The following is an 18157-nucleotide window of genomic DNA, read 5'->3' on the forward strand; positions in this document are numbered from 1 at the left end:
GCTGCTACCGTGGCTTTGTCAAAAGGCTACATTTAGAGAAACCTTGAAGGGCACCCACTCCACATACCTCTACTTGGCATGCCAGCCCTGTGGGCCCCCAGGGGCTGTCCACATGTAGGCCCGTTCTAGCCTTGTATTTGCTCTGGTTGCTTTAAAGTACATGTCCCTCTGGTTAATCGTTACGATAAACAAGTAATTTGTTGAGGTTAAAAAAATCAATCCCTGGATATTTGTTTAAACAGCTTGCCTCCTCCATAGCAGGATATCATATTAGTTTCCTATGATTCTTATAACAAATCACTGCAAGCTTGGTAGGTGCCTTAAAACAACAGAATTTATTCTGTCACAGTTCTGGAGGCCAGAAGTTTGAAATCAAGGTATAGGTACGGCTGTGCTCCTTCCAGAGGCTCTGTCTCTCTAGCATCTGGTGACTGCTGGCCCTCCTTGGCTTGTGGCCACATCACTCCAATCTCTGCCTCCATTGTCCCATTGCCTCCCCCTCTTTGTGTGTCCTGTCTCCCTCTACCTTTCTCTTATAAGGACAGTTGTGATGGCGTTTAGGGTCCACTTGGATAGTTCAGGATATGTCCTCATCTTAAGGTCCTTAACCTAATTTCTAGTTATATCTGCTAAGATCCTTTGTCCAAATGAGGCAGTGTTCACAGGTTCTGGGAATTAGAATGTGGATATATCTTTTTGGAGGCCCACTGAATAGACATGTTGGTAGTGAAGTCAGCATTCTTAGGTATTCCTTGCCTTGTTTTGGCCGTGGCTATGAACAAGTAGGTAATAGTTATTTCCAAGACTATTTAACAGTTAATTTATACGATTCAAGGGTTAGCAGTGAGGGACTTCCCTGCTGGCGCAGTGGATAAGACTCCACGCTCCCAATGCTGGGGGCCTGGGTTCGATCTCTGGTCAGGGAACTAGATCCCACATGCATGCCACAACTAAGAGTTCACGTGCTGCAACTAAGGAGCCAGGGAGCTGCAACAAAGGAGCCTGACTGCTGCAACCAAGACCTGGTGCAACCAAATAAATGAATAAATAAATATTTTTTTAAAAAAGGGTTAGCTGTACTCGAAGAAATTTAGACTAGCTAACAAATATCTTCTCCAACGAACATCTTCCACGGTTCAGAGGATTTCACCTGCATTGACAGTAATTTCTGACAGCAGCCCTGAGGGGGTAGGTAATAGTGTCCCCATTTGAGAGCTGAGGCCATCTGCTGAGGGCCCCAGAAACCGCAGAGTCAGGGATAACCCAGGTCTGTCCGCAGCTGGGAATGGATTCTTCCTCCACAGCAACAGTCTCTAAAAGATACAGTTCTACAGTTAGTGGCACATTTTCTTAAGAGCTAATGCTAATATCTTTGAAAGATTTCTTTGTCTCTGTGTTTGGCTTGAGCAGTGATTCTAAAAGACATTGACTTTGACCCTTGGATTGTGGGGGACTGGTTTCCTCTGACATTTTACAATCTGCTGTTTTATAGGCCCTGCGGACGTTGCCTTTGTACAAGGTTTAGTTTAACACTTTTATTTGATGTACTTTGATATGGTTCATTTGATGGAGACTGTTTACATGAGCTGCTGGTTTTCTTTCTTCTTTCCTTTCTTTCCCCCCTCCTTGTTGCTTGCGTATTTCTCTGCTTGAGAAGGGACATGAGTTGGCTTCGGGACAAATGTCGGGTAATGCTGTATTTGTCAAAACATCAAGTGGCTAGATGGAAATTGCACGCGCCCCACCCCCCGCGTGAAATGGAAATAGCTGGTGCCCCAGTAACGCTCCTGTAGCCAGCGGTTGCCCTCTTATTTTACACGAGAGCTTTAGTGAGCAAAACAAATGAGCTTATTTTGTGAGAGATGTCTGCATGCTTCCTACCCTGGATGATAAAATCAGTTTTTTATAGCGCATAAATATGTATAATGATGAGCCCTTGCATACAAGGTTCTTATGAAGTGCTTTTACTGCTGTGCCCTGAAGGAAATACCAAGACCATTTGCAAGTACAGTAGAGCTGGCAGTCGTTAAAGGTTTCAATTTTCCTTTGGAAGGCTTGGGACTTGGGGTGAGGTACAAATTAATTCACTGCTCAGATTGTGTTGAGATTAGATTTTACTCGACATTTCGGTATTCCAGTCTTCAGTGGTATAAGAGGAGTGCAGTTTTACTTGGAAATCTCTTTTTTTTTTTGAGGTAAAGCTTTTTAGGAAGAGAAGTGTAGTCTTGATGAAAGCAGATGAGCAAATGCAAATTTTTACTCATTTATTGAAATACTGAGTTTCTAGATGGAAGAATGAGAAGCTTAGAGGCTGGAGGATTTTCCTTTTGCTCAGGCAGGACACCAGAATAAACACTGTTCTCCTTTATGAAGACATGCCGTAACATCAGACATCCTTCTAGATCATTCAGGCCTGTGTGTATGTGTACAAATCTGACCTACGTAAAATAAGCATTCAGACACCTCAGTGTCTCGCTCAACCCTGAGATGTGCTGAAGCACTGGCTTTCCTGATGGTGATCATGGTGTGTGGGGGCAGGTGTGACTGGAAGGCTCGATGCCCAGGTAGCCCAGATAGCAGCTCTTTCTGCACTGCAAACGTGGGAAGGTTGTCCTTTTGACCTGTGGCTCTATGGCTCTCTTCTCTGCTCGGTCATCCTAGTTGCCTTCCTCAGTGTACCCAAAGCTCTTCTCAGACAGCAACATCATTTCTTGTATCTGGACTCTGCCCCATCACACAAAGCTATAATTTTAATCAGATCTTAAAGCATCACCAAAAAACCCCATGGACAGCAGGCTCTCTGTTTCACATGGAGGCTTTGGAAGTAGCTCAGGTTAAAGCCCGATGGGAGTGGGTACCCAGCAGAGAGAAGGCAGGAGCCTTTAGTGTAGGGCTTGTAGTGGGAAGCTTTGGATCTGAGTCTGTCTCTGCTCCCATGATGGCCAAGGGTGAGCCACTGGACTTGGGAAAACCTGCTTCCTCATTCCTTGTATGACAGGACTGATGCCTGCCTGTCCTCCAGACACCAGAGGATCAAATGAGGCTGAATGTGCCATAATAAATACTGTTATTTTAGTCAGGAACTTTGTCCTTTAAAAAAGTAATATATATTTTTCCTGACTGAAACACAAATTACCCACTTGTAATTCCACCAGCCAAAAAGAAAAAAAAAAAAAAGCTGTCATTTTAGTGTTATTTCCTACTAGTGTGTTTTATCTCTATTTCATTTATTAATTGAGCTGTACTATTTATATAGTTTTGTAACTTAAAAAAACGCAGTAAAGGATTTTACAGAAGACAGTAAAACTAGTGGTTAGCAGCATCATGTCACTCACTGGCCTTCAGTGGTTTGTCAGGTGGATATATCATTGTCCACTTATAACCTAACCTTTGTGTTGGGCCTTTTGTCAGATGCACGTCCACTGCACTGCCCTGGGCAGTACTGGTTTTTCTGCCAGTTGCTTCTTAAAGTGGCCCTCAGTGCACCTCACTGATTCATTGTCTTTCTCTGCCATCAGTTAACAGCATTGGAAAGCATGCTGCTGCAGGAGCAAAATTAAATATTTTGTTTCATTTCTGAATAGAATTATTGGCTTTACACATAGACTCGGTCATGCAGAATTTTAACAAGCTGTAATGATCTTTTCGATTCCCCGAGGATTGAGCCTACGTGCAAAGTATTCCTGATTGACCTTCAGGACTTCCTGTGTGCATTTTTTTTTTTCAAAGGATATATCCAGCCATTTCTTTTCCATAGCACTTTATTTATTTATTTATGCCCCATGGCATGCAAGATCTTAGTTCCCCGGATCAAATCTGCACCCCCTGCAGTGGAAGCGCGGAGTCTTAACGACTGGACCGCCAGGGAAGTAGCCCTGTGTGCATTTTTGAATATCACCTTTGCCCTTTTTGCTTTTTTGAGCACAGCTGCATAAAACGGGTTAATACTGGCGCTGTTTTGCAATCCTTTTTTATTCACTGGACAACTAGGGAATGGTTCAGATAAGCCATAGTCCAAGGCAAGCTATTGTGTCATCAAAGAATAACGTTTGATCTTAGTGTACTTCTTTTGAGCTGCTCAGTGTGTTTTGTGGTTGCCAGAATCTGGCTCTGAAACTTGTTGGTAAGGTCGGAGAATTTTGATAAGGTTGAAGACATCTGATTCTTTGTATGTATGTGAGTGTTCCTCCTTCCAATGTTGGCCAGCCTTGGGTGCTGCTTTAGTGGTTAAAGTTGGTGATGCTGGAGGTGCTGATTTGTGGCCAAGTCACAGAAAGGGTTGGACTTTTGCCAGTGAGTTGCCAAGAGAGTAGTTTAAGTAATCTTTTTTTTTACTTTCTTCTTAAAAATGAGAAAAACAGCTGTCAGCAATAATTTTCCCCAATTTATCTCTTGCAGAGAACCTAGTTGCATGCCACAGTTCAGCTCCTGGTTTCCGGGAGTGGTGGAAGCCTTATGTTATTGCTTCCTGGATTTCGAGGTAGTCCTTGGTGTTTGTTGTAATCGTTTTGTGTTTTTCTAAGCAAAATGATTTACTGTAAACAAATCATTAAGACTAATACTTTTTTGGACAAGTTGACACAAGTTATTATTATCCAGCTGACCATTGAATCATCATGAATGGCAATTAACACAGCCTTGAACATACTCTTTTTCTGTGAACCCAGTGATTTCAGTTCCCAGATTCTGAATCAGTAGGGCTTAGGTGGGGCCTAGGAATTTACATTTCTGTCCAGATGCCGATCTGGGGACTAGGGAAGCACATTCTGATAAGTGCTCAAGGTTCTAGACTCTTAAGGAGCTTTATGTCTGAAATGAAATTCTGTGACTACGGGCCTTCTTACACAGTCTAGGTCACAGTGTCATATCGCTCTGGTCAGAAAAGAATGTTAGCAGATGGCTTTTCATGAGTGCCATGCAGCATATGGGCAGCAGAGGTGGGTAGCTGTTTGGGACATAAAGCCATTGTACACAGCCTATTCTGTGTAGCCTGTTAAATTGGCTGAGCTGAATTCATCCAGCCTGCTGAGTGAATGACCCCGAGTATGTTGTGTTCTACCCTTGGATCTTTCTAGACATGTTTGAAAGCCGAGATAAACAGCATTACCAGTATTATCATAGAACATTAACAAACTGACAAATGCCAAAAAGAGTAAAATTTGTGTCATAGCATCTAGAATATGAACTTGAGTCATGTAGTTTACCAGGATAGAATCCTGGTGTAAAATTGGCCCTTGTATCAAATGGGGATTTTAATTTTAGTCTTTGACAGAGTTCGTGTCAGTCCTTTGGAGAATAAGTGCTAAAATAATGTTTCACCAGGAAACTTGCAGGAACGTGGCAAGGGCCCCACACAGCCTTGAGTGTCTTTACCAAATTACAGCTGTCTTGAATCATCACTGAGATAGAAATAACGTTTCATGCAAGCCTTGGTCCGAATGTGTTTTTGATATCTGCAGATGAAAGGCCTCTTGGAAGAGACTGTTCTTCAATACAATCACAGGGAAGGAACATCCTTTCATGTGTTTATCGGCATTTCTGCTTGCCTAGTGCATTTTCTCATATGTTAAAATGAAAACTGTCCAGTCAGATGATCTACACGTAAGGTATTTTATCAAATCACTCTAGGGAGTCAATGTAGGCCTTTTGACGAGGCATGCATGCAATGAAATGTTTTAATTTTCCATCAAGAGGGCAGGGGTGCTACCAGAGCAGTGGCTTGCAAACCGTCTGACCTATGGGGGCAGGGAGGCCCTGGCGAGTTTACTTTGGTTCTGTTCCACAGACGCTCAGCTACAGTTTTAGAATTGGTTTCCCAATTGTATGGGGTGCAGTCTGCCAAGTCACACACAGAATTGGTTTTCGTGTTCTTCCAGGGTTTGGGGTGATTCACTTCTCTCTAAAGGCCAGGCATGAAGGTGGAGGCGTAGGGAATGAGTGAGAAGGGCTATTAATATAATTCATCTGAAATTTGAAAGGGGTTTCTATTTAGTTAAAGTATTGAGTAAGCAAACAAGGTAGTGTAGGATTAACTAACTTGAAAAAATCTTTTTGAGTGTTTTCACTGAGAATAAATTTTTACTTAGTTTAAGCAGAAATGATACTTAAAATCCAGATGAAATATTAGAGAACAAATAGCCAGTATAATGCTTGACAAATAGCCAGTATAATGCTCGACAAAAGACATCTTAAAAAAATTCTTTTTAAAATATTTGCATGGTGAGAGAATTGGGAAGGTCTGCTTTTTAACTGTCATCCTTGTTTGTATTTATAGGACAGTAGGTTTTCTAAGCTCATTGAGGCCACATGATCTTAGGAGGAAAACAATATTTTAAAAAGAAATAAAGCAATTGCAGACTCAACCTTGTGATTTCACTTTGTATTCGTCTCCCCCACAGCAGGTGAAGTAGTGCATAGGGTACACAAGATTGATTCTACTAGCATTTTCAATTGGACTTTCTCTAAGAAAATCTCTGGTTATTTCCCCTGGGCCTCTTGGTTCTGGTAGCCTCTATTTTCTTTCTTTCTTTTTTTTTTTAAATTTATTTTTTATTGAAGTATAGTTGAATTACAATGTGTTAATTACTGCTCTACAGCAGAGTGACTTGGTTATATATACATACATTCTTTTTCATTTTCTTTTCCATTACGGTTTATCACAGGATATTGAATATAGTTCCCTGTGCTATACAGTAGAACCTTGTTGCTTATTCTATTTTCTTTTCTTTTCTTTTTTTGGCTGCGCTGGGTCTTCGTTGCTGCGCGCGGGCTTTTCTCTAGCTGCGGCGAGCGGGGGCTACTCTTCGTTGCGGTGCATGGGCTTCTCCTCGCAGTGGCTTCTATTGTTGCGGAGCACAGGTTCTAGGCATGCGGGCTTCAGTAGTTGCAGCACGCGGGCTCAGTAGTTGTGGCTCACGGGCTCTAGAGCGCAGTCTCAGTAGTTGAGGCGCACGGGCTTAGTTGCTCCGCGGCGTGTGGGATCTTCCCGGACCAGGGATCGAACCCATGTCCCCTGCATTGGCAGGCAGACTCTTAACCACTGCGCCACCAGGGAAGTCCCTCTATTTTCTTTTTTAAGTTTAAAAAATAATAGTAAAAGGAATTTTTAAAAACAAAGTTTCCCAAAACGATTGGCGTTTTTTCGGGGCAGGGGGTGGGGAGTAGTTTTTATTTTTGGTTTAATGACATCGGTGTTTTACAAAGCTGTCAAAATAGTATAAAATTTCGTGCTTTTTTAAAAATTAAAATTGTACCACAAGTTATTGATGTTTTGAAGTTTTTGAAAATTATCTTGAAGTTAATTTTGATTGTTTAATATTCTGTTGAAATGATGAAATGTAATTTACCAACCCCCACATAAATTGAACCTGGAGGTTGATTTTGATTATTGGTGCATTTGATGGTATAGCAGTGAACATCTTGGTGATTCAGCTTTTATTCTTCTGTTGAAATTTGGGTACACGTTTTAAATTGTTTTTATGATGCTTGACTTTTATATGTTCCTTTAACTTTCACTGAAAGTTTTCTTGATGTGGTTTTTAAAGCTGGGAGCCATCTCTAAATTTACTAGATGGAGAATTGAAAATTATGTGAAGCATAAAAATAACCTTATAACCGAGGACTAACTTTTCAGGTTCTGGTTGTCAGTAGTAATAACAGTTACTTTCGAGGGGAACCTACTATGTGCTAGGTGCTTTATATGTCTCGTTGTCTTCTGGCATTGCAGGCAGTATTCATTAAATTGGGTAAACCAGCTACCAGAACCAGAATAGTACACTTGAGACTAAATTAGTGAACTAAAAATAAATTTGGTTTCTTAACCATAAGATTTGGTTTATTAAATTGTAGGCTAGGCAACAAGTTCTCAAACCACAGAGTACCAGGACTTCGTTTTTTCTGGCATTAACAGAACAGTGGTATTCATGCTGATGGTTCCATTTGTAAACCAGATCATGCCCTGCCTGGCTTTTGAATGCCTGGTAATAATGTGCCTTAATTGCGGGTCAGTGAAGCCAAACTAATTGCTTGTTGGGCACTTGGATTGCCTTTTTAATTTGCTGTATAATGTGGTCCCTACCAGAAATGCACAATATGTTATCTAAATAAAGCTCATTAAAATCATCTTACAAACAACAGAATGCCTGATATCTTGTCCATAATTATGCAAATAAAAGCAAATTGAATGGCATTACCGAGAGCTGTAACTTAGAAGTACTCTTTTAAAAGTGCCTTTGTATCCATTTTGGAAGTATACATAAATGATTGCTATGGTTTATATCCGTGTGATAGGTTTTTTTTTTTTTTAAGCAAGGATTATTTTGCTTTGCGCTCTTAATATGTTTTAAATGGCAGTAATGACATGAGCTTTTGAGACGGTCACTTATTTAAGACCATGCAGTTCACCCAGTAAGATTAGTATTCATCCAATGACTGCATTCAGTTAAAAAAAAAAAAAAAAAAGACATCAGTGACACGTTTTTAGCTCACAAAACACCAATCCATAGGGTTTACCTTTACAGTTGTGGGAACAGTTGTTCATAGGAGGTTAAGATGGTTAGCACTCTGTAGTACTTGTTTTCTCTCAGTTTCTCTGGACCAACAAGGCAGCTCTTTGACTCTTTGATTACTAATTTTTTTCATTTAGCTAATACATATTGAGTAGCTCCTGAGTGCCAGGGGCTGTTGTAGGTGTTGGCGGTACCAGTTTTTTTCTTCTATTTGTGATAAATATTTAGCCCTACAGAAAAATGTGAAGTGAATCTTAAGACCCTTTAAAATGATTTTAGAAATAGGGTAATATAATTAAGAAGCTTCTACAAAAGAATTTAATAGATGCTTATATGTTTATTTTTTTTAGCTAAATAAACATGCCTATATCAGTCTTTTTTTAATAGAAGTTAGTCCATTATCCGTTTTTCTTTTCTTTTGGTAGGCTATTTCTCATGAGAGTCATGGATATCCCCTATCTAAACTTGGAAGGACCAGACTGTAAGTGAATTTTTATTTTCTCGTTGCATCTGCATATTTAAGTGTGTGGTCTGGAAGGGATAACAGGAAAAGTATTACTGAAGAAAGAGCTTTATTCACTTAAAAATAGCCAGTGATTTTGTGGTTGATATGAATAGTATGCTTAAGTTAATGTTACCCTTGGGCCTTGATTAACTCATCTCTTTACTTACATTTTCCAGTTTATACATGAGTGGAATTTTAAAAAAATATGTCTTCTCATCATTACTTCATTTTCACTCAGAACTCTAACTTCGTAATTTTTTATAAATATATATGTAATAGATTTTAAGATGTGCTAGCCATGTCAATAACAGTACATTTTCTATTTTCCAGTTATTTGAGTATGTATATATTTAAGTTTAATGGGTGGATTTTTTTTTTTTTTTCATTGAAAACCTCAGAAAGCCAGTCTATTTGGGAGGTGGTTGCTTCTTCTGATTATTCTTTTCCATTGCTGTTTTCCTAGCCTGGTTTATTTGCCTTAATATATGCCGATAGGCATAGAGAAATGGGTGAACTACACTTTATACTTGATGATAATAATCATTGTAATAATAGTTTGAGTACATACTGTGTTGCACTCCATATTAGACTTACGTTTAAATCTGTCATTCTCACAGCAATTCTATGAGCTGAATATCGTCATCCCCAATTTATAATCATGCGTGGCTGGAGTGGTTAGGTCTCTTGTTTAGAGTTGCACAGTTAAGTGGTGGGTCTGGGATTAGAAAACAAGATTGTGACTCAGGACTGCCTCTGCTCAAACACAGTCCATTTAACTTGGATACTGCGTTATTATTATTATTATTTTAACTAAATAAACATATGGACAACTAGATTAAAAGGAGAAAGTTAAATGTTTAGTGAAACTTCTTGAACAGAGCAGTCTTTTTCTTTTTTTCTTTAAATAATTTTCCCAGGAACTTTATGAGCGAAGATGTTTCTGCATAGAATTGCTAGGGTTCAAATTGTTGTGGGTTCTGTAAAGTATCAGAGCGTGAGGCCTAAGCTCAGATGGCAGTGTCCTTCCAGTCAATCCCAAGAATGCTTTCAGGGGTCATTTGGTAATCATGAGGCATTCATAATGATTCCCCAAGTTAGCCAGGGCTTAGCTTCATCAAAGAACCACTGGTCTGTTGTCCACTTTTCAGCTATTAACCTTTCATCAAAAATTTGTCTTATAGTGCAGCCTAAACGTGATCACGTCCTCCATGTGACATTCCCCAAAGAATGGAAAACGAGTGACCTTTACCAGCTTTTCAGTGCCTTTGGTAAGTAAAGCACAAGTACAGCTGTACTTCTAGGATCCTGCTCCTCTTTTGGTCTAGATGGTCAAAGGTATACAGATGGCTTTAACTTGGGCACAAACAAGGATTAATATGCAAGGTTGTAGTCTCACTCATGGAATTTCTGGAGTTTGGTATGCTGCAGTCTTTGTGCTAATGTGATCTGAGGAACTTTCGCTAGCATCCCACAATAGAGTGCTATTATTAATCCATGGAAAGCAAGATACAGTTACTATGACTGCCCCTTACTGCCAACCATGGGAAATAAGTCTGGGCTAAGGATAAATTGTTTTTAAGATTAAATTCAGAGAGAATGTCTGTTTCATAAGGTCAGGCAGTTGCTGCTTGACATCGAATAGTCCAAGCAGACAAGCACAGATGTTTGAGAGGACCAAGATATGTGATATGTATGAGGTAGGGCGGTTCTTCTGTTACCTTTTTATCAGGTCAGGCGATTAGGTTAAATTGAACAGTCTTCTGATTAGGGTTTATAAAGGCCATTCTGATTGTAAGTCTTCAGCAATGTCTCTTTATTTTAACAAAGTATTTAAGCTATCGTCTTTGGAAATTCGTGAATAAAGTGGAGGCAGCAAAAACCTAAATGTCCAATAATATGAATGTTCAGTGAATGTTTATGTGTCTCCCCAACAGACTAGTATGTAGCCATTTTAAAAAGAGTTGAAGAGTTTGTTAAAAGATGGTAAAGTGTTTATATTTTAACATTTATAGTAAAAAGCAGATATAAAAAGTAAGTGAACGTAGGTATATTTCTGGAAAGTTATCCTAATCTTTTCAGATAGTCTAAATGACTTCTGAAATCCTAGCCCTGCTTTTTTTTTTTTTTTTTGGCTGAGTTGGGTCTTCGTTTTGGTGCGTGGGCTTCTCATTGTGGTGGCTTCTCTTGTTGCAGAGCACAGGCTCTAGGCACGCGGGCTTCAGTAGTTGTGGCACACGGGCTTAGTTGCCCCGCGGCATGTTGGATCTTCCCAGACCAGGGCTCAAACCCGTGTCCCCTGCATTGACAGGTAGATTCTTAGCCACTGTGCCACCAGGGAAGTCCCTAGTCCTGCTTTTTAATTTAAATGCAGGTACAGAAATGCAGTTGAATTTCACAGCTCATTTCTTTGTAAAGCTTTTTATGTTGTTTTCCATTCTGTATTGCTTTTATCCCGATTTAGTCAAACTTTAATTAGCTAAATTAAGCAGAACGCTCTGAGTAGAATTTTTTTCATTTTAATTAAAAAAAGATTAGCTGTGTGATATTGAACAGGTAACCTCTCTGTATCTGTGTTTCCTTCTCGGAGATGATGATGGTGATGATGATACTGCCTATTTCATAGGCATGTCATGAAGATTAAATGAGTAGATCCATGGAAGGCATTCAGAATAGTATGTGGCATATAGTAACTACTTATAAAATGTTAAATATTATTATTTATCTAAAAAACCTACAGGGTAGAGAGGTAAGGAAATAATAGTAAGTAAATTTTATAATTGAGAAAGTCCTGGCACCCCACTGTGCAGCAGGAAGTGAGTTTTTTCCTGTGGTGGAGAAACAAAGCAGTTTTCAAGTATTCCTAGCCTTTGAAAATTTTAGTAGATATTAAAAGATTATTTTCATTGCTAAGTTCTGGTGATGTTTACCCATTTTTTAAAATTCCAGTTTTCTGTATTTTTTTAGGAAGAGTGGTAGCTGATAGATCTCTGCTTTCCCTTGGTTTTCTCAAGCTCCCCGCCCCACTGCTCCTCTCCTGCCTCTCTTCAGGTCTCCTGCATTCCATTCTGTTTGTTTCGCTTTTTTTTTTTTTTTTTTTTTTTGGTTAATTAGTGGCACACATTATTTTTTTTTAATATTTATTTTTTTAAATTTTTGGCTGCATCGGGTCTTAGTTGTGGCACGTGGGATTGTTCATGCAGGCTCTTTGTTGCAGCGTGGGCTTCTCTCTAGTGTGGTGCGCGGGCTTCAGAGTGCATGGGTTCTGTAGTTGTGGCTTGCAGGCTCAGTAGTTGCTGTGTGCAGACTCAGTTGCCCTGTGGCATGTGGGATCTTAGTTCCCTGACCAGGGATTGAACCTATGTCTCCTGCATTGGAAGGCAGATTCTTAACCACTGGACCACCAGGGAAGTCCCGCATTTCACCTTTATTGAGGACTTGTCTCTGTATGTGAAAATCATTTTGTTCCACTATACTGCTTTCTGTCCCTCAGTGTTTTTCTTTTCTCTATTAGTCTGTCTTGGTTTCCTCTCTCTGACGCCATCTTTACCTCGTCCTCCATCCCCTACCTGTTTTCTTTACCTGTTTTCTTTACCTGACCTTGAGATCATCATTGAATTTTTCTTATTTCTTGCTACATTGATTCATTTCATGTTCCCCGTTCATAGTTCTCAGAGTTTGAATCTCTAAAAAGAAATAGTTGTGCTTTTTTTTTTTTTTTTTAGCGTACGTGGTCTCTGATTTTTATTAGTGGTCTTTTTTTTTTTAATATACCAGGTTCATGGATTTTGAGTCTTTTAGTACATGAACGTGGTATATTCCTTCATTTATTTAGGTCTTCATTAGTTTTTGTTTGTTTTTTTATTTTGGCCTGACTGCACGGCTTGCGGGATCTCAGTTCTCTGACCGAGGATTGAACCCAGGCCACGGCAGTGAAAGTGCCAAATCCTAACCACTAGACCACCAGGGAACTCCCTATTAGTGATCTTGATTGGAAAAAAGTCTCCAGCCCTGGCATGAGATTGGGTTGAATGATAAACTGCCTCAGGATTTAATCCAGAAGGATCTTTCTTTTGTTTTTAAAACAATTTTTAAAGCTGCTTCTTTTTTCCTGGTTTGTTGTTTTCTTGAAGTTTTTTTTTAATTTATTTTTGGCTGCATTGGGTCTTCGTTGCTCTGTGCAGGCTTTCTCCAGTTGCGGTGAGCAGGGGCTACTCTTCATTGTGGTGTGCGGGCTTCTCATTGTGGTGGCTTCTCTTTGTTGTGGAGCACGGGCTCTAGGTGCGTGGGCTTCAGTAGTGTGGCACATGGGCTCAGTAGTTGTGGCACATGGGCTTAGTTGCTCTGCGGCATGTGGGATCTTCCCGGACCAGGGCTCCAACCCGTGTTCCCTGCACTGGCAGGCGGATTCTTAATCACTGAGCCACCAGGGAAGCCCCTTTCTTTAAGTTATAACTGAAATAGCTGCAGTGGTAGATTTAAGTTTTAGTTCTCCGTAGTGCTGAGATTTTGATCAAATTTTAAACTAGCACCTCATCTCTCTTTAAATTGATGGATATTCTGAAATATATCAGATGTACAAATGGAATCTGATAGCTATCTAAATGGTTAAATGCTTACTTTTAATTCACTGTTGCAGGTAACATTCAGATATCCTGGATCAATGACACATCAGCATTTGTTTCTCTCAGCCAACCTGAACAAGTACCAATTGGTAAGTCTTTTGGACCTTTGTTTTGTGTATTAATGATAAGTGGGAGCTTGCCCACTTCCCAGTCTAAATGCTGTGGGTTCAGTCAGCTGATTCACAAGCGTTGCTGCCCGGTTTGTTTTGAACTTGTCTCTAAAATAAAGGAAATAATTAGTAAGTATCATGTGTAGATGAGAAAATAAGACAAATGTATTGATTCCTTAGATATACTATATCATATACTTTTTACTTTTCTATTCCTTTCCCGTTGCCCTTTTTCTGAAATGATTCGTATGTTTACTATTTGAGGGTTAGAAATAGCAAATTGAGAGGAATAGGGGACAGACACCAAAAGGTGATCCCTGTATTGACCTGTTTGCCTCTGTACTTTTCCCATTTATTTATAATTTTTTGTGGTTTATTTATTCCATTAAACTTGTGTCACATACTTGTTTTACAAACAAATAAACTGAAAGATATTTTATTTGCTTCTAAATTAGGATTGTAAAAAGGTGGAATGCTACCTCTCTTATTGTTGGACCCTAAATGATTTTGATATTAACCATCACAAAACAGTCTATTTTCATAGGATGAAAAGCTATTGAGTTAAATATTGAAGAAAATATATATTGTTAAGCTGCTTCTTCAGATAGATTTCAAGTTCCCTGGTGCTTAATAATGTAATTTTTCTTTTAATTAAATGAAGTGCCACAGACTAAAACTGTATAACTCTGATAATGTAGCTATATGAGCAATTATATGAAAATTTCTATAAATACACAAATTCAGGTCAGAGTATTTTTGGTATTTAAAAAGAATTATATAACCATTGCAAGAATATATGCTATGTTATAGAAATGAAAAGTTTAGGCTCTGGAGTCATATTACTACACTACCTTTGGTTGTGTGACCTTGGACACGGTATTTAACCCTGATAAGCTTCTGCTTATCTCTATAAACTGAGGATGATGTTATGGATTTTTTAGGGTTATTATGAGGGCTGCATGAGATGATTATGTTTATAAAGCTTGGCATCACTATGAACTTTTATTATGGTTATTTAGCAGTAGATTTCAATGTGAAATGTACTTCAGGAGCTCATGACACCAGGAAAAATGTTGGATCCAGGGTGTGAATGATATTGCTAGTTAAATGTTTTTTAATATTTGCTTATTTTTATGACCCATCCCCCCACAATCCTTAGAAAGACAGTTTACCTGGACTCCAAAGGGATTGAATTATTAGAGAATTAGTGGGGGGGCAGGGACCCTGAGGTTAAGACTGTAGTGAGACTTCGGTGTAGATGAGAGAACACTGAATGTTAACTCCCCACCCGAAATCTCGTCACACCTCACCTGCTCACTCAGTGTCACACTTCAGCTTCCTTGCTGGTCAGTCTCAGGAGCCATGCAGTGGGAGAGAAGGGGATGCGTAGGCTTTGAAGCCACGCTAACACGGGGAGTAGTAACCTACCTCCACCGCCTGTCAGCCATGCATTTTTGGGCATGTTACATAAACTCTATAAGCCTCAGGTTCCTCGTTTGAGTGACGCAGATGATGATAGTTAGTTCCTTTGTGAAATGAGATCATGGATGTTAAGTTCCCAGCAAAGAGCCTGGCACTCCACCAGCAGTGCTTGACAATTGGTAGTAATTATTGAAATACTTGCTTGGCCTCCCTTGCTATGAACAGTAAACATGAGTGTGTGTAAATCAGAAATTTGTAAGACACTAGTGAGTAGTGCTTAGTTGAAAATACAAGCATAATTCCTTGTTTATGTGTGTGAGGTGTCAGAGCTTCTTTTATTATTCCTGTTACACCATATTTGACGTGCAATAATGATTACTCCCTTACTTATTATTGAAAGTGTCTTTCAATAGTACAGTAGCTTTTAAGCTCAGTACTTTATTCAGTGATACCTGAAATCAGGGAGCTACATTTCAGAATCATGTAGGCACAGAAGTCCTCTGATTTGCTTGTTTGCCCATCTTATTCTCTGTTGGATCCTCCTCTCGTGCCTGGCACATGCCGTGGCCTGAGTAGATGTGTGTGTGAACAGGCGATGTGGGGAGTAGGCCAAGATGAAACTGTGACCTTCTTACCTTTTTTCCTCCTAGGTTAAGAAGTTAGATGACTGTTGTCTTTTGATACATGCGGCTGTACTAGTAAAGTCTAATTTTCCATGATAGTCTCTTTTCTGACACAAATGACAACTCTTAACATAAATCCCTGGCAGTGCACGTACTGTGCCTACGGACCTCAGTTTCTTTGCCAGCAGCCATCTTTTACTCAGCCATCCCCCATCCCCAGGGCTTGGCTTCGTCTTACTTGCCTCCTCGTCTCAGCCTAAACAACCGTGTCTTCAGATGTTTTCTCTGGCTCCCTTTGCAGGGGATCAGACCCCGTTCTCTGTGCTAGCCTGGTATCCTTTCTTAATATACCTTGCTTGGTTGTCTTCCCAGATAGACTGAGAGCAGGGACCATATCTCTTGTTTGCCATTGTGTTTTCAGTGCTTAGAGTCGTAATGTCTGATGTTAGTAAGTGTATGTTAAATAGTTGTTGAGCTGAATAAATGACATTCAAGGTGTTAGGACTTAGAAACGCCGTTTTGCACCTGATGGTTGTATCTCATGTCTCTCGCCTTTTGCTGTGATTTCTGAAATTATGCAGATGTTTCCCTGAAAGACAATGTAAAATTTGTTTTTTATAGTGGTAATTTTACCAATGAGAGAGACCCAGGGTATCTAATGTGCCGCAAATCCTATTAATGTTATCTTAAACAAATTACTTATTCATTTCAGCGGAAACAGAGGGCTTGTTAGATCAATAACGTAATGTTGGAAAAATCATTAAATGCCTATTTATATATAGCAGCTTGTAATGGCTTCTTTGGCTTGGTTACAAACTATTTTTTTTTTTTTTTTTTTTTTTTGGTTACAAACTATTTTTGATTTACACTTACGGAGTTGGTTTTTAACTGACACATGCCTTTTTCTTTTGGTAGTGCTAAGTCTAAGCAAGATTTCTTTAAAGCCATTTTCATGAATATGAAAACTCTTTTTCAGGTCTATTGAAATTATTAAAACTCTTTTACTGAGTGCCATTTAGTTCGATTCCTGTTGCGTTTTGTTTGCTGCTGCTGTGAAGATAAAAGAGTCCCTGGTTGCTTTGGGGTTCAGATAGTGAAAACCCATCCAAGCCATATTTTCATATTCTTCCCCTCTGGCTTTTCAGGGAAGGCAGCACGTGGCCAGTGTGGGACTTGATGCCATGGAGGAGATCACTTAGCCTCACCGTTTGAGAATTTTTCTCAGAGTAATCAAATAAGAAATCACCTGTAATGGTCACATCTGAATACCTCAGACACATTTAGGATTTTTATATATCTAATATAGTTTTGTTAAATGGGGAAAAGAGCTCAACAATATTTCAAATGTATTAGCCCTTCCTAGTCATACTCTCAACAGTTAGACATTGTCTTGAGTGTCCTTAGATATATTATAAGGCATTATCTCTCTGCTTGTAAGTTTTATAGAAATAGCTTGAGGAAAATAACCTTTTCATTTGTTTTGAAAAACCGGAGATTAGAGTACACCATGAATACTACAGGAAAATTTTAAAGAGCAAAAATTGATGAAGGCACCTTAGTAGAGGTAAAAACCTATTGGTTATTTTGTAAAGCCAGCCCCAGTTCAGGGAGTTACAGAAATTCCTGATATACTGCCTTAGGAGCTTGTTCAGGATGATTTGTTGGGATGGGGGCAGGTACTTGGCTTCACAGCTTCACTTCAGTCCACAGTATGAGTGTGTTTATATAAAATCATCCTTTTAAAAGCGTAGCTTTTGATTGTGCTGAACAGATAAATATTAGAGTTGTTATACGACTTTTGAGGCGATTATTTGGTACTGGATTTGCTAAAAAGGCTGCTTATTACTTTAAACTTTACCTGTGCTTTTTGTTAGCCTTTTAATGTTTACCAAATCTGTAGTGATAACTGTTTTTCATTCGTGGGATTGATTTGTGTTCTCATTTTTCCTCAGTCACTCTAGCTAGGGGTTCCTGATTTTGTTGCTCTTTTCAAAGAACCAGCTTTTGGCTTACTTCGTTTTTCTCTGTTGTTTGCTGGTGTCTGTTTTGTTGGTTTCTGCTTTTTTGTTTTCTTGGTCTTTTTTTGTTTTTTTTTTTTTACTTGCTTTGGGTTTACTTTGCTCTTCTTTTCCAGTTTCTTGAGGTAGAATGTTATGTGCTTTTTTTGTTTTTAAGTCTTTAAAATTTTTTGAGCCTGGCTTCCTATAGTTTAGCAGTCAGCCCGTGATTGGTCAGGTGTTGTGCTTGAACACCTGGAGCCAGTAAGGCTCTTTGCCAATGAGGTTGAGGAACATTCAGCATCCAACCTTCAAGCAGTTCACAGTCTACCTCAGTTTTCACTTTCGGCCGGATCTCCATTCTCCTGTGT

At 39.3% G+C, this 18157-nt stretch overlaps 1 protein-coding gene across 5 annotated transcripts in view; it reads left to right on the forward strand.

Annotated features, from left to right (window-relative positions):
- The window catches only part of PARN (poly(A)-specific ribonuclease), a 167941-nt gene that overhangs the window by 46326 nt on the left and 103458 nt on the right, over positions 1–18157 (forward strand). For all 5 annotated transcript variants that reach the window (XM_027117333.1, XM_027117334.1, XM_027117335.1 and 2 more), the window contains exons 19-21: positions 8933–8988; positions 10194–10280; positions 13649–13723. In XM_027117333.1, the coding sequence (XP_026973134.1) occupies positions 8933–8988; positions 10194–10280; positions 13649–13723 (218 nt within the window). The remainder of the gene's footprint in view (positions 1–8932; positions 8989–10193; positions 10281–13648; positions 13724–18157) is intronic.

Source organism: Aethalodelphis obliquidens, unplaced genomic scaffold, assembly GCF_003676395.1.
Source record: "Aethalodelphis obliquidens isolate GAN/ISIS:26980383/991018 unplaced genomic scaffold, ASM367639v1 scaffold18, whole genome shotgun sequence".
NCBI lineage: Eukaryota > Metazoa > Chordata > Mammalia > Artiodactyla > Delphinidae > Aethalodelphis > Aethalodelphis obliquidens.